Here is a 17138-nt window from a genome sequence, read left to right as displayed (position 1 = left end):
GTGAGGGTAAGATTTTCTTAGCTTTACTTTCCACTAAGTAGCCCCCAAGTAATGCTTTACTGATTTTTTCCGTTTTATCAGGATGGTGTTGCTGAGTTCGTGCCACCCCGTATGTCCATACACTACCAGGGGATGTACGGGCCGATCGAGGAGATGATTTCTCCGGCTCCCGAGGGCGAGCGCTTCGTAGAGCGGTCGATTCCTTGCCACCAGACTAGAGTAAGTCTAGTTTTTTTCAGAATCTTGTGTTCATATATCATGTATATTTACTGACTTATTTTTCTGACAGTTTTCACGCGAGGTGGTTTCGGCGATGGCACGATGCATAGATGCCTTCCGGAGCCAGCTCGTCCGGATAAGGAACGCGGCCACTTGCCATCGGGATGACGTCATCCGAGAGATAGCCTTTATTTGCTCATTATTTTTGCATTGCTGCTTCAATTTTACCTTGTTTCTAATTTAACTCTTTTTTGCAGGGTCATCCTATCGCTTCTCACACCCGCACGAGACCTGAGGGGCAGAGGGACCCAGCGAGGTTTAGCTCGAGACGTCGTCGCACTTCGTCGGGTGGTAGAGGCGGTCGCTCTGAGGCTGCTCCAGCCGATGTTGCAGAGGGCTCGGGATCTTCCTCTGAGGGTACTCCCGCTGCACCAATAGGAGAGGCTACCTCGGCTTTCAGAGGTGGTGGGATGTACGAGGTTGGCTCGTCATCGCAGCAACCTCCGCGGCCTCAGCCTCAGGTTGATCCTGGCTGGAGTGGTCCTATATTTAGTGTTCCTCCTCCTACGGAGACTGGAGCTGGAGCTGGAGCTGGAGCTGGTGGAGAGGTGACTCCTCGTACGGCGCAATTTCATGACGTGATGGGCCTACGTCCTCCAGCGCCGTAGCTTGTTCCTGTGTATATTTTATTTTGACTTTTTTTTATAGAACTTTGCCTTAGACTCATTATTCATAGACACATCTTGTATATTTATGCCATTATGAGTTTATTCGATTATTATTATTATGTGTATGTTAGTGTGTGCAAGAAAAGTGTGACAACAATTTTGCGCAAAAATTCCGTCATTTTTATTATTGATGGAGGGTATCCGACTCTCTCCCCCAAAAAGAAAAAATAAAAAAGGAAAAAAATCAAATCAAATGTCGAGTGTTTGGAAATTAAAATAAAGTCCAAAAGGAATAATATAAATTAAAAATAATAGCTATATTTAATTAATTAGGAAAAAAGGATAGAAAAGATGTTTAGGAAAATTAAACGGAGCCATAAAGTCATTAACCGACTCGAGTCTAATATTAAAAACAAGAGTTGAGCACGCGCGGATGGTCTGGCAACTTGGCGCCAGGCACTACACTTAGCGTGTGGCGCCAAGCGCTGGTGGTTGGCGCCAATCACGGGGTTTTGACGCCAATTGACGCTGACTCCGTGTTTCATTCTGATTAAAATTCTTCGTAATTTGTGTATAAATAGCCCCCTGCCCAGCCGATTCTTCTCATAATTCCAGCGAATAAAACAATTTTCCTCTTTAGAAAAAATAATAATCATGTCTTTAGTCACCAAGACCTTCACCCAATACACTCATGAATGGTGTCGATCTCTTAATGCGAGGGAGAGAAAAGAATTAGATTTATTTCACCTGGGGGGAATTTATGGCATCAAAGGGGTAGATCTTGACTTAGACTTCATACATACCATTTTAGAATTTTGGAATAATGTTGATACTCATTGTTTCAGAATAGGGTATGATGAGATTAGCCCTTTGCCGGAGGAATTTGATGCTATCTTAGGCTTCCCTGTGATAGACCTTATAGCAATCCCTAGAATAGATGTATACTATTATAAGGATTTTGAGCGCTTCTTTAATTTAAAGGAAAGGGATTTATCAAAAATAGTAGATGGCAACATAGTTAATTTGAAAGAATTCGCACGCCATTATTTTGATAAACCTCTTTCTGAATCTTTTCATATATATAGAAGAAGGGCGTTCCTATTTTGCATGCTTAACCAATTTTTTCTTAGTAGTGGTAAAAATAATGAGGGTCAATCAATTATAACCACTGTACTAGAACAAATTGAATCAGGGAGAAATCCAATGCCATTAATAGTTGGAGAGACTATGATTAGTCTAGACGAATTGAAAAGGGACCCAGAAGCGCCTCTTCGCGGCTCTCCAATTTTATTACATGTAAAAAATAATATTTTTAATTACAGAAATCAAAAAATATATTTTTGTATTGTAATAATAATTTATTTGCATTGCAAAATTTTTTTTGCAGATGTGGCTAATGGAGAGGCTAGGATTAATTGTTTCGGACCATGGTGCAATAATTTATGATAGTGATTAATTATGGGAAGCTTGTTTTAAGACGACCGTATCAAATCGAAAATTGGTGTCTCCGCTTTGAGGAGATTACCAACATCATTAAAGAGGTTTGGGAGGAAAATGTTAATGGTTCACATATGTTTGTGGTGCAACAAAAAATGAATAATTTAAGACCTCTACTACGACAATGGTGCTTAAAATATAGGAAGTTTTGGGGCATAAATTGGAATGATTTCACTGAAACCTTAGCCAATGAAGCTTTACAAATCAATACGGTTGAGGAAGGTATGGATTCTATTTCTCTTCTAAAATCTAATATTACAAAACTTGATATTGACTTTCTATATTGGAAGCAAAGGGTAAAAAAAAGTTTGGATTAAAAAAGGAGACATTTCTTCTAAACAAATGTATTCTAAAATGAAACAACGACAGAGAAGAAATGAAAGATGCATGTTGAAGGACTCAAACAGGGTTTGGGTAGAAGGTCAACATAAGGTGATTCCTCTTGTAGTTAATTTTTTAAAAAATGTGTATGCTCCAAAGCTAGAAGAGAATGGTGGGGATGAGATTGATTTGGTTTTAAGGGAAATGGAGTTAGCTTTTTTATCAGAAGAAGATAAAAGGATTACTCCAGAGGAAATTAAGGATGCCATGTTTGGAATTAAGAGTGATAAATCCCCGAGCCCAGATGGTTATAATGCAGATTTTTTCAAGCAACACTGGGAAATTGTTGGACCTTCGGTGATTAAGGGCATTACTAGCTTCTTCAATAGTGGTTTTATTCTGAAATCTTGGAATGAATCCATTTTGGTTATGATCCCTATAGTTGAAAATCCAGAAGAAGTTGGGCATCTTAGACCAATAAATTTATGTAATACTATCTACAAATGTGCTTTTAAGTGTATGGTAAATAGAATAAATCTAGTTCTTCCAAAGCTTATTTCGGATTACCAACATGCTTTCGTGCCGGGGAGGCATATATGTCTGATAATATCCTTCTTAGCCATGAGCTTCTCCATATGATTAATAACCGGAAGAAGGGGGCAGATTTGGCAGTGATAAAGATGGACATGAGCAAAGCGTATGACCGAGTAAGATGGGATTTTTTGGTTAATATTCTGAAAAGATATGGCTTCCCGGACCATTAGATTTCTTTGTGTAAACAATGCTTTTTAACAGTTTCTTACAAAGTTTTGATAAATGGGAGTGTCTCTTCGAATTTCATTCCCAGATGTGGTTTGCGGCAAGGTGACCCCCTATCTCCGTATTTATTATTGTTTTGTATGGACATTTTTTCAAGAATGCTACAGCTAGCAGAAGACATCAATCTCTTTAAAGGTATCAAGCTGTCGAGACAATCCCCAAGGATTAATCACCTAATTTTTGCGGATGATGTCCTTCTGTTTTATCATCCATCAGAAGAGGCATGTACATCTATATCGACTATTATTGGTCGATTCTGTAAGATTTCAGGGGAGCAGTTGAATTTGAATAAATCCTTTATCAAATTCAGTTCGAGCACTACTCTGAAAAGCAGGATAGGTACAAAAATATTTTGCGAATGAACAAAACGACAAACCTAGGGTTTCACCTTGGAGCTCTAGTTGACTTTCTTTCAAATAGAAGCTCAAATTTTACCTTTCTAGTGGATAAAATTGCGGGGAAAATTTTGTTTTAGAATGCTCTCAACATTTCATTTTCTGCGAAAATAATTCTGCTGGTAAATACAATGCTCGTCTCGATGGCAGCATATGTTGTGAATTGCTTCAAGCTTCCATGTGCTATTGCTAGCAAGATTGAGATTTTGGTGATGAGATTTCTATGGGGGAATAAGGGAAGTAGGGGTATCCATTGGGTAAAAAAAGAGATTGTTCAATTGCCTAAAGGAATGGGGGGTTTAGGGATCCGAAAAGTAGAAGCCCTTAATGATACCTTGCTAATGAAGCAAGCTTGGCGTATGTACAATAACCCGCAATTATTGGTCTCTAAAATCTATGCTATGAAGTGCCCTTCTATGTTGTTAAAGGGGAAGGGTCATTCTTTGAAGAACAAAAGGATTTCATGGGGAATGAGTGGTATAAGGAGTAGTGAATCGAAGTTTAAAGATGGCCATGGTTGGAAGGTTGGAAATGGGGAAAACATTTGTGCTTTCGTGATATTTGGGTAGATGGAAGAACTCCAAAGCCAAAATCAAATGTAACTCTTCGACAAGTCTTAAGATGTAAGGTAAGTGATTTTATCAATAAGGAAAACAATTCGTGGGGTGCAAGGAAACTACGGGATTCTTTCCCTTTAGCAGAGGCAAGAGAAATAGAGGCTATGGAATTGCCAGAGACAGACAGGGAGGATGTGTTTTGTTGGAATCTTACCAAGACTGGCGACTTTAGTATGAAATTGGGATATGCTTTTTTACTTGGTAAACAAATCCAGAATGATAGAATTACACTTGATGAGATAAAGTTTCTAAAGTTCATGTGGAAACAGAAACTTCTGCCGAAATGAAATTTTTTTATTTGGAAGGTATTTTATAATTGATGTACACATTCTATACCATATTTTACCCTCGATTTATAGCTATTTTCGTATGATTTCTAAGCTCTACGGAGCTATTTCTCGCTAATATTTTCTTCTCTAGTGTGGCTTGGTCTATTTGATTGATTTTGTAGGCATATGAAGATTTCCGGATGATTTGGACTTGTTTTGGATAGCCACGAAAGCTTATTAAGATGGAGGAGAATTTTACCCGTGTCCGCCCTGGAGGGCAACATTGCCCTGGCAGCCAGGGCGAAGAAGGAAAGAAGAAAAGTCACAATAGAGGAAGTATGAAGAGTTAGCTTTTGTCCGCCCGGACCGGGCAGCATTGCCCGGTCAGACCGGGCAAACAAAGAACTGTACAATAGAGGCCATATGAAGAAGCGCAAAAAGGAGTTGCTTTGCGCGCCCGACCGGGCAGCATTGCCCGGTCAGACCGGGCGAAGTGTCGAAGACCCCGTTTTCCTATTTTTTCGGGATTTCTTAACTAAGGGATATAAATACCCTTTGTAAACCCCGACTTAACATACTTAGTTATTATTTTGCAGCTTTTAAACATTCGTTAGAACCCTAATATTCTCTCTAGATCTATATTACATTTCACTTTCAAGATTTAATCTTTATTCATCAACAATTGGTACTTTTCTTCATTCAAGCAATTGGTATTCATCTTTATTTCTTCTTTTACTTTTTATTACTTATTAATCATGTTTTCTTCATTGAATATTGTTTTTGCTTTCATCAATATGTGTGAGTAGTTTTCTTATTCCAAGATCTAGCGAAACCCGAATATGATTAATGCATGATTTAATTCTTTAAATTCTCTAATAATAATTGTAATTGATATGCTTAATTGATTATGCTTATGCCAATACTAGATTAGGGATAATTGGTATTGTTATTAATCCTTTGTTTTAATCGCAACGGGAGTTGGGTTTTGACGGATTTAAATAAATCAATTAAGGGTTTGAAGTTCATCACGGGAGTAGTTGAATGGATGATTAGGAAGTTAAAGTAATGTTCTTAAGGTCTTTAATTTACATGATTCCACGGAAGTAGGCTTGATTGTGATTAGAGAAGCCATTGATAATTCGGGAGAGACCATTGGTATCATTCATGGATTACTTTTCCTCATTAATCAATTGAATTATGTGTTAGGGGTAGAACGACTATTGCATTAATTGTATTCGTGGTGAAGCTTGATCTTGGATGTTTTTAGCATTGAATTGTCATTTTACTAGATTTTATCGTTTTAATTGGTTCTTTAGATATTGATTCCCATTTATTTGATTTGGTTACTTGCTTGGTAATTGCTTGAGTGTATTTAATTGGTTGAACCATAGTCTCTTGGGATCCGACCCTTACTTGCCCGTCTACATAGTAGTGGTCTAGTTAGGTTTATTTTTGTTAGGTACGCGACACGCCTATCAAATGCATGCAAACTCGAAGTTCAGGTTCAGATGATTTAACACCTTTTGATTTTGAGATCGAAGCTACTACAAGAAGACGAAGAGGTAGAAGAAGGAGAAATCGAAATATAAGAAACATGGTCGACCCAGGAACAAAATCTCTTTTGGAGTATGGTATTCCGGATACAACAACCGGATTTCTCTCCAGTATTGTTAGACCACCTGTCACCGCTCAAAGTTTTGAGTTGAAGCCCCAATTCATACAGTTCATCTCCAATGATTCTTTTGCGGGCTCATCAAATGATTGCCCTGTGACTCACATTGATAGTTTCTTGGAGAAGTGTGACACTATGAAGCTCAACGGTGTCACTGATGATGCTATTAGACTACGCCTTTTCCCTTTTTCACTAAGGGATAGGGCAAGGGAATGGCTACGAGATGAAGGTATTGGTTCCTTTGATACGTGGGACAAGCTTGCTAAGGCCTTCCTAGTAAAATTCTTGGGGCAAGAGAAAACCGCGAAATTAAGGAACGAGCTATCTACCTTCCATCAATCTAATGATGAATCTTTATATGAGGCATGGAGAAGGTTTAAGAGATTTCAGAGACAATGCCCTCACCATGGTATTCCAGAGTGGATGTTGATCCAAACGTTCTATAATGGTTTGACCCATGAGTTTCGCATATACATTGATGCTGCGTCTGGAGGTTCTATCATGACGAAGAACCCAACCGATGCAAAGGATTTGATTGAGAAGATGGCGGCTAATGATAATTACCATCCAAGGGGACGAAATGCTATCAACACAGGTAATAAACATGATGTTAATGCTCTAACCATGTTGACTAGTTCTGTGCAGGCACTAACTCATAAAGTCAATCAACTCCAAGCTGAGTCCCCTCGACCCTCGATGGAAACTTGTCAGATGTGTGGATTGCAAGGCCATACTGCACGGGAGTGTCAACCTAATTATGATGGAATGACGATTGAGCAAGCTAATGATTTTTATACCACAACCTCCACAAGGCCATTTGATGAAGGGTGGAGAAATCATCAAGGGCTCTCATATATGAACAATCAGGCTCAAGTGAATCCTCAATCACCACCTGCTTTTCAATCAAGGGCACCTTTCAATCATCAATCCACACAACTCCCACCACCCCAAACCTCAAAATTTGATCTTGAATCAATTATGAAGGCTTTTACTACCTCCCAAATTCAACAACAAGAGCTTATATCAAGGCAATTTGAGCTACAAGCAAAGCAAAATGAGTACTTTGAAAACTCAATCCAAATGCTCACCGCTCAAAATAAGAGGATAGAGACTCATCTTTCTCAACTTTCACTGCAAGTGAGTCATCTAACAACTCTTCAAGATCAAGCAAAAGTCCAGACGAAACAATGCAATGCAATTTTCGTGAAGAGTGATGAATTGTTTATGGGTGGATTAGAAGAGAAAGTGTGCAATGTGGAGTCAAGAACTGAGAAGCATGAGAGAGAAGGTCCCAAACATGTTGCTCCACAAGCATATGAGGAGCCGATGCCTTTCCCGCAAAGGTTATCAAAAGCTGTGCTCGATAAGCATTTTGGAAAGTATTCCGAGACTCTTAAGAAGGTATATGCTACCATTCCTTTTTCCGATCTTGTAGTTCAAATGCCTCAATTTGCAAATTTTGTGAAAGGAATTCTAGATCATGATCATAATGATAAGAAATTAGAAAGTGTAGTAGTAAAGAAGAAATGTTCTGATCTTTTACATAATAGCTTACCACCTAAATTGCATGATCCTGGTAGTTTTACTATCCCTTGTATGATTAACGAAACATATCTTGATAGGGTCTTGTGTGATTTAGGTGCTAGTGTTAACTTAATGCCTTATTCAGTGTATGAAAAATTAGGTTTGAAAAACCTTAAACCCTCTCCTATATCTCTTCATATGGCTGATAGAACTGTTAGACTCCCTAAGGGTGTAGTTGAAGATGTATTAGTTGGGATTGGTGAACTTGTTTTTCCTGTTGACTTTTTTGTGGTGGATATGAAAGAAGACCATAAGATCCCACTCATCTTTGGTCGTCCTTTTCTTGCTACAAGTCAAGCTTTAATAGATGTTCCTAAAGGACAAGTGACCATTAGAGCTCAGGATAAACAAGTTGTGTTTAAGCTTTTCAATGACCATAATTTTACTTTTGATGGTGGTACTTGTTTGAGAATCGATGCTACTAACCTTTTGGTTGATAAGTGTATTTCTAATAGAAATCCTGTGAGCAAAAAGGACAATATTCCACCACATGATGGGTTTAGTTACATGAAGGTCAATTCGAATACAAAGCACATCAACTCTAATTTGAAGGAGTCGTTTGGAGGTGGATATATTGATGAGAAATACCACAGAGTATCTTCTCCGTGTGGTGACCCAGGTTGAGCTACTAAAGAGGGGTCGAGCTAAAGACCTTAAACAAGCGCTAAATGGGAGGCAACCCATTCCATTTTTTATTTATTTTATTTTCCCTTTATTTTTTCTGTTTATTTATTTTTTTTTTATATTTTTTTAGTGTTTGGGGTTACGATGTGACGTTATTTTAAGGGCGGTCCCAGCTCCGCCCTTAGGTATGATCCCTCCTCTGTCAGTAGGGCCTAGTTTTCTTTTTCCCTTGCTTGTTCTTATTCGATATATGTTCACATTGAGGACAATGTGAAGTTTAGCTTGGGGGAGGGATTACTTTTAGCTTTGGGTAGTTACTTTGTGAATCATGACGATGAATGGCTAGTAAACTACTTCTCTGTGCCCCTATCCTTGATGATTTAAAGGTTTTTGGCTTGATTTTGATTGAAAGACTTGCAATGCGGATTAAATGATCATGATCTGATATTGGATTGTCTTGGCCTAATGGAAATCAACTTTGTGCAACTGTGTATGAATCTGGAGCTTGGCTGTGTTAACTGTGAGGCTTGAGCCTTTATTATTTATTCATGTGTGTTAGTTCCTGGTGTGACATTGATCTTAGTTTTGTCTTGACACTTTTAGTAGTGTGTTATGATACATTGCACATGCACGATGAGGAGGACGAAGGCCATGTTCATTAGGTAGCCTCCAGATGAATTTAGAAACGTCTGTCCCCTTCTTGCTTACCCATGTTGTAGCCTTGTCCATGTTTTTCATCTAAGTCACAAAATTAACCTATCGACCCCAATTAGTAACTTATCCCAAGTCCAGCTTGGGGGAGCCATCTATCTTGGTGTTCTCTATGGTTTGTGATGATGTTTTGGAGAAGATTAATTTGAAGCTTGAAGGTTATTTTTGCTATATGATCTATTTTTTTAAGCTCTTATAGTTTGTTATAAAAATTATAAAAAAAAAAAAAAAAAGAAAAAAGAAAGAAAAAAGAAAAAAAAATCAGCTTCTTGAATGATAAATAAAAGAGCTTCAAAAATAATAATAGTGCGATGAATTGATATGTAGGGTGAATAAGGTGGTAGTTGCTCTTAATTCAAGTTGTGTTTGGAGTGTGTATTCTTGTGATTTAGTTCGATGGGATTTTGATTTGTATTGTTCATTTTTGATGGCTTCCCTGAGGGACTATATTTGCCTACATTTTCCAAATTTTTCCTACCCATTTTTACCCGACTTACATTAAAAGCTTGAAAAAGACCTTATGACCTTCGTGCATAGTATTGTGTTCATGTGAAACGAATCTTTTGTCAAAATGCTGGAGTATGTGTCACATTTCGAGTCGACTTTTGACTAGGTTGAGCGGCATTATCACCCTTTAAACACGCGAGTGTTGTGAGATAAGGGGGGTTATCATCATTAGTGGGGATGGAGAGAGATCGAGCTCATTTTTAGCTCTCCACATAAAATTGTGCGGAGTGACCACTAAATGAGATATTCTAGTCATTGATTCCTTATGTGTACATGGTTGACTCTGTTTGGTGACCATTCAGGTTGATTGATAGTCTGAATGAGGTGATTGGTTGGCTAAGATGCTTGTGTGTCCGATTTCGATTTTGAGTATGGTATTTTCAAATGTATTATGGGGTGAAGTATGTTTATTTGGTTGTTGATAGTCAATGATTGTCTTGCTTGAGGGCAAGCAAGAAGCTAGCTTGGGGGAATTTGATGTACACATTCTATACCATATTTTACCCTCGATTTATAGCTATTTTCGTATGATTTCTAAGCTCTACGGAGCTATTTCTCGCTAATATTTTCTTCTCTAGTGTGGCTTGGTCTATTTGATTGATTTTGTAGGCATATGAAGATTTCCAGATGATTTGGACTTGTTTTGGATAGCCACGAAAGCTTATTAAGATGGAGGAGAATTTTACCCGTGTCCGCCCTAGAGGGCAATATTGCCCTGGCAGCCAGGGCGAAGAAGGAAAGAAGAAAAGTCACAATAGAGGAAGTATGAAGAGTTAGCTTTTGTCCGCCCGGACCGGGCAGCATTGCCCGGTCAGATCGGGCAAACAAAGAACTGTACAATAGAGGCCATATGAAGAAGCACAAAAAGGAGTTGCTTTGCGCGCCCGACCGGGCAGCATTGCCCGGTCAGACCGGGCGAAGTGTCGAAGACCCCGTTTTCCTATTTTTTCGGGATTTCTTAACTAAGGGATATAAATACCCTTTGTAAACCCCGACTTAACATACTTAGTTATTATTTTGCAGCTTTTAAACATTCGTTAGAACCCTAATATTCTCTCTAGATCTATATTACATTTCACTTTCAAGATTTAATCTTTATTCATCAACAATTGGTACTTTTCTTCATTCAAGCAATTGGTATTCATCTTTATTTCTTCTTTTACTTTTTATTACTTATTAATCATGTTTTCTTCATTGAATATTGTTTTTGCTTTCATCAATATGTGTGAGTAGTTTTCTTATTCCAAGATCTAGCGGAACCCGAATATGATTAATGCATGATTTAATTCTTTAAATTCTCTAATAATAATTGTAATTGATATGCTTAATTGATTATGCTTATGCCAATACTAGATTAGGGATAATTGGTATTGTTATAAATCCTTTGTTTTAATCGCAACGGGAGTTGGGTTTTGACGGATTTGAATAAATCAATTAAGGGTTTGAAGTTCATCACGGGAGTAGTTGAATGGATGATTAGGAAGTTAAAGTAATGTTCTTAAGGTCTTTAATTTACATGATTCCACGGAAGTAGGCTTGATTGTGATTAGAGAAGCCATTGATAACTCGGGAGAGACCATTGGTATTATTCATGGATTACTTTTCCTCATTAATAAATCGAATTATGTGTTAGGGGTAGAACGACTATTGCATTAATTGTATTCGTGGTGAAGCTTGATCTTGGATGTTTTTAGCATTGAATTGTCATTTTACTAGATTTTATCGTTTTAATTGGTTCTTTAGATATTGATTCCCATTTATTTGATTTGGTTACTTGCTTGGTAATTGCTTGAGTCTATTTAATTGGTTGAACCATAGTCTCTTGGGATCCGACCCTTACTTGCCCTTCTACATAGTAGTGGTCTAGTAAGGTTTATTTTTGTTAGGTACGCGACACGCCTATCAATAATGGTTTGCCGGTTAAGAGTAATTTGCATCTTAGAAGTCTAAGGGACTCAAGCTTGTGTGAGTTTTGTAATATTGAAGAGGAAAATATGAATCATCTTTTAAGACAGTGTAGTACTCCAAGGAGGGTATGGTTTGGCGGAAGCCTTAATATTAGATTCGAGGAAAATATGGAGATTACTATTCAAACGTGGTTAATAAGTTATATCCGACTCTTTTATAGTCAGGATGGTTTCGATACTGAGAGAGTTCCAATCTTTGTTGCCACCCTATGGGAGATATGGTTAGCAAGGAATGGCTTCATTTTTAGAGGAAACAATATGCTTGCAAAGGAGATCTTAGAAAAGATTGACAAGCGTATGGAAGAATAACCGAAAAATGAATGGTTTTGAAGATTCTTACCCCACAGACTTAGATCCAATATGGCCACCAGGTTTCAATTTGGCAAGTTTGGGTAAGTTTGATCAATAAGGATTCTCAGCTCTAGTCTATCGATACAAATTGATGGTGCCTGGAATAAACAAACAAAGAGAATGGGGATAGGTTGGGCTCTAGTTGAGGGAGGAGTCTTGACAGAGAAATATGGCTACAATTTTGGAATGGCAAGCTCTGCTCTTCATGCTGAAGCTATGGCATGCCTATATGCAATGAAATGGTGCCTCCAGGAAGGGTTAAGTAGTATGGTCTTTGTCACAGATGCTGCAAATTTGGTTGATCTGTTGCAGAAGGGGAGGGCTAGAGATAAAACAATTGATTGGACCATCTCTGAAATCAAGGAAAAGGGAAATAGCTTTAACTGGTGCATTATCCGCAAGGAAAACAGGGCAAAAGTGGAAGTGGCACATAGAATAGCCAAGGATGCAACAACCTTTTTAATTTCGTCTTTTACAAGTTCTTCAATTATGTATTAATCTGCTTTTTCCAATGTCAAAAAATAAATAAATATTTATTCCCTGAAATTCTAGTAGGAAACACATTAAGAGGGTCTTGTACATACATTAATTATTAATAGTTCAAAAGAAGTGTTTGTGCAAGAAATAAAAATGGAATAGCATGACAAAATTTACACAAAGTTGTTGAAAATACGGTCTATTGTTAAAGTCTACGTACCTTTGATACCATCTTTTATACTTTTATTTTGTCAATTCTGCTCAACAACTAGAGCATTCTCATTCAATAAATATATACTTCGTTCTGTTTTACTTTACCTGATTCTTTTATCACGTTTGCCAATGCAAAACTTTAACGATCAATAACTTTAATTCTCCATAATTAAAAAATATAAAAGTTATATATTATGATAGTATTTATTGAGACGAATTCAAAATGATCCAACATAAATATGTTTTTCCCTACATATTATTCACAAAACACGGTCAAATAAGGGGTGGTAAATAGTGTAAAAGTCAAAGCAGGTTAAATAAAAAAGAACGGAGGAAATAGTACGTAATGATGTAAACCTAGATACGAAGTAATATTATGTGTACACTTATGATATTAGGGCTGTACACCGGTCCAAAACCGGACCGGACCTGGACCGGACCTGTTGGGACCGGGACCTGAATCAGGGAATTTTGAGGACCGGAGACCGGACCTGATTCAACAGGTCCGGTTCCGGGTTAGACCTAAAAAATCAGGTCCGGTCCGGGTTCAGACCTGAATAGACCTGTTTTTTTATTTATATTTTGATTTTTTATTTAAAAAATAAAATAAATAATAACATAAAATCTGATATTATCAATCATGAATACTACATAAATTGTATAAATTGACTAAAGTCCCAATTCCCAAACACCAAAAATACTAGACAACAGCAACCACCAGATCTACCACCTTCAAAGTAGATGGTCGCAAAGGAAGGTCGGGGTAGATCGTGAAGCGAGTAAGAGGGCGATTGGTGTATGATTGGGTGGCTGCAGTCGCTAGAGTCACGCGATCTGGTGGATGCGGTCGCCGGAGTCGCGCGTTCTGGTGGATGCGTTCGTTGGAATCGCGCGATCTGGTGGTTGCGGCCTCTAGTGTCGCGCGTTCTGGTGGCTGCAGTAGCTGGAGTCGCGCGATCTGGTGGCTGCGGTCGCTAGAGTCGCGTGTTTTGGTGGCTGTGGTTGCTGGAGTCGCGCAATGTGGTGGTTGCGGTTGCTAGAGTCGCACGTTCTAGTGGCTGGGGTTGCTAGAGTCGCGCGATCCTGTGGTCGCTAGAGGAGTGTGCAGCGTGAGGGAGTGGGTTTGTAAGTGTGTTGTGTGACTTGTGTCGGCTGAGTGGGTTAGGGAGTGAGTGATTAAGTTAGGGTTAGAAATGAACTGACTTCTTGTTTTGATATTTGGGAAAAAAAAGTTTTTTTTAAAAAAAATACATTTTTACCGGGTTTCAGGTCCAGACCTGAAAACCCCAGGTTTGGACCTGATCCGAACCGGGACCGGGAACCTTGAATTTTAAGGAACGGGACCGGACCTGAATCTACAGGTCCGGGTCAGGTCCGGTCCCAACAGGTCCGGATCAGGTCGGTTTTCAGGTCCGGTCCTGTTTATGTACACCCCTATATGATATGTATTTTTGACTAATGTTATAGGACTGTCCATTGGAAGGTATGGGACTTGATTCCCACATCGGTCATATAAGGGGTTGAGGTGGGATTTATATAGGATAATGGGCTCTCTTTCCCTTGAAGTCTTGAACTAGCTTTTGAGGATGACTCTCCTATTTTCCTATATCATTTACATACATAATTACTCAATTATCCTTACATTATAGTAGTTTTAAACTGCCTTGTAAAACACTAAATGTTGTAAGCTAATTTTGTTACAGGTCACGGGCAACTTGTCAATTACTACCTCCATTTCGTATTAGTTGCAACTTTGACAAATTTTATATCTCATAAATAATACCCACGGAGGTAGTTCATATTACATATGAACTAGTCACTTTATTTTACCAAAAAAAGAAAAAAACATTTTTAATAATCAAGAAGTGGCATTTTCTGTTTCTTGATCTTTTAACCATTAACCAAATTCAGTAATTGAAGTGACTAATCAACTGCCGCAAGAATAAATAGCAACCGACATTGTCCTTTTAATCCAAGAAAGTCATCTCTTGATTATTAAATCATCAAAAAAACAACCTTCGTCATCATCTCTTCGATCCCAAATCATCTGTTTGTTTGAATAATCAGTAATGGCTGCTTCGAGTTCACAAGACATAGTTGCAAAGGAGTATCGGAAAAGGCGATATCTAAGGTACGAAGAAATGGTAGGAGAGGGTGCCACCAAAAACGTTTTTAAAGGGTTTGATAAGTTTGATGGTAAAGAAATTGCTTGGTGTAAAACAGAGCTGACATATGAATTACTGGTATCCTTCACACGATTACCGAGCTTTTTACTTCCAGAGATTTGAGAGTGTACACCAACAAACATAATCTTGTAGGTAACACCGCAATCAAGAATCGGTGTAGATAGATTCTAAGCGCGTTGCATTATCTTGAGCACAATCGTAGTGTACCGATAATTCATTGTGATGTGAAGATTTTTAACATCTTTATTGATGGAAATTTGGGCACGGTTAAGCTAGGAGATTTTGGTATCGCGTGTAAATTTGAGCCAGACAGAAGGCTAGCTCCTGTTGGTACCCCAGAAACTATGTTATTTTAAAACATTTCAGTTCGCAAGTTTATAATACGGAGTTATAGTAGTTAAGGCCAATTAGTGACCAAGTTTGTTAGAAAGGGTGGAAGAAAGGGAAAGATAGTGCCATAACTGAAGCAACTAATTTTGTACAGTACGTTATAATTAGATTTTTTTTTTTTCTTTTTAACAAACTAGAGATAGTTTCTTAGAAAGAAAAGAAAAAAAAAAAAAGTAGAAGTGAAATTTTGATTTTTTTTTTTATTTCTATTTGGAGAAAGGATGTTATTTGGATGTTATTGCTAACAATTTTTTTTTTTTTTTTTTTTTAAAAAAAAAGAAGGAAAGAAAAAAAAAAAGGAGTGCACAACATTGTAGGATTGGAGTTTTGTACAAATTTGGTGAGAAGTTAGAAAAACAACTCTTAAAATTATATAAAAGATTAGTGTATCTAATATCATATAATATTTTTTTTTGGTGAAATAGCATATAAATTGATATACTTCGTATATTCTTGTACGTAATAATTAATATGTCACACTTTTCATTTGAATAATCATATATTGGTTTGACTAATTTCTCATACATCAAATATAAATACATGAATTGTAGAACTAACCTAATTTTTTTAAAATAAATATCTTAAACGTTAAATTAGTTTAGTGCGAATTTCCTTTTATTTATCTAATGTTGGTTAATAAACTATATTTATCTTATTTTAGTTGATTAAAAAAAAATCAAATTATTGGGTAAGTAAAGCAGACAAGATCAAGACCTTTTTTATTTATATATTTTCCTAGTTATGTTTATCATGTTGTGATATTATTAGACTTCATATTATTAATATTAGGCAAATATAATAGGATAATAAAAGATTCTTTTGTATTTCTAAAAAAAAAAAAAAAAATTCATGTATGATTTTTTTTTGTTCTCTTTGCTAAGATTCACACACTACACTTTCTCAAAATAAATAAATAAATAAATAAATATAAATAAAAAATCACACACTACCTTAATAGGTTTTTTTTTTTTATTTTTTTTATGAATATATTATAGGATTTTTTTGTAAAAAACTACCTTTTAAACTCCAAATTTTGCGAAAAACTACCCTAAAAATAAAATGTTGTAATTAACTACCTTATAAAATATAAAACGTTGTAATTGACTACCTTCTAACGGAATGACATATTTGACTTTTATTTTCCGACGTTGACCATATCACGTGAGGGTCAAGTGCCCCTTTTATGACTTAATTCCCATCTTTTTCCCAAATTTTCCCGCTTTACCTCAATTCAGCCCATATAATTATCAAAGGAGTTGCAAATAAACAATATAAATTATGAATAATCGTATTGTTAAGGAAAAGAGTTGGTATAAATCGGGAAAATTTGGGAGAAAGGGGGGAATTAACTCATTAAAGGGTCATGTGACCCTCACATGACATGGTTAACACCGAAAAATAAAAATCAAATGTGTTATTCCGGTGGGAGGTAGTCAATTACAACATTTTATACTTTATAAGGTGGTTAATTACAACATTTTATACTTTATAAGGTAGTTAATTACAACATTTTGTTTTTAGGGTAGTTTTTCACAAAATTCAAAGTTTAAAAGGTAGTTTTTCACAAAATATCCTATACTATATTATATATATGATCTTTAATAGTTTCAAAGTTCATCCATGGTGAAATCAACACAAAACTTATAATTGT

At 36.9% G+C, this 17138-nt stretch overlaps 1 protein-coding gene and 1 non-coding gene across 2 annotated transcripts; one reads left to right on the top strand and one right to left on the bottom strand.

The window, feature by feature from the left end:
* Nucleotides 1-6399: 6399 nt before the first annotated feature.
* On the top strand, nucleotides 6400-8685 carry LOC145640408 (uncharacterized). The gene is made up of 2 exons (XM_081691692.1): nucleotides 6400-8370; nucleotides 8503-8685. Exons 1-2 carry the CDS (start codon nucleotides 6400-6402, stop codon nucleotides 8683-8685), a joined length of 2154 nt encoding a protein of 717 aa, XP_081547818.1.
* Nucleotides 6784-6890, bottom strand: LOC145641270 (small nucleolar RNA R71). The gene has a single exon (XR_014115323.1). It is a non-coding gene; the product is annotated as a small nucleolar RNA R71 (small nucleolar RNA).
* Nucleotides 8686-17138: the final 8453 nt, after the last annotated feature.

This window comes from Chenopodium album, chromosome 7, assembly GCF_948465745.1.
Source record: "Chenopodium album chromosome 7, dcCheAlbu1.1, whole genome shotgun sequence".
NCBI lineage: Eukaryota > Viridiplantae > Streptophyta > Magnoliopsida > Caryophyllales > Amaranthaceae > Chenopodium > Chenopodium album.
This window is presented reverse-complemented; position numbering and strand designations above follow the sequence as displayed.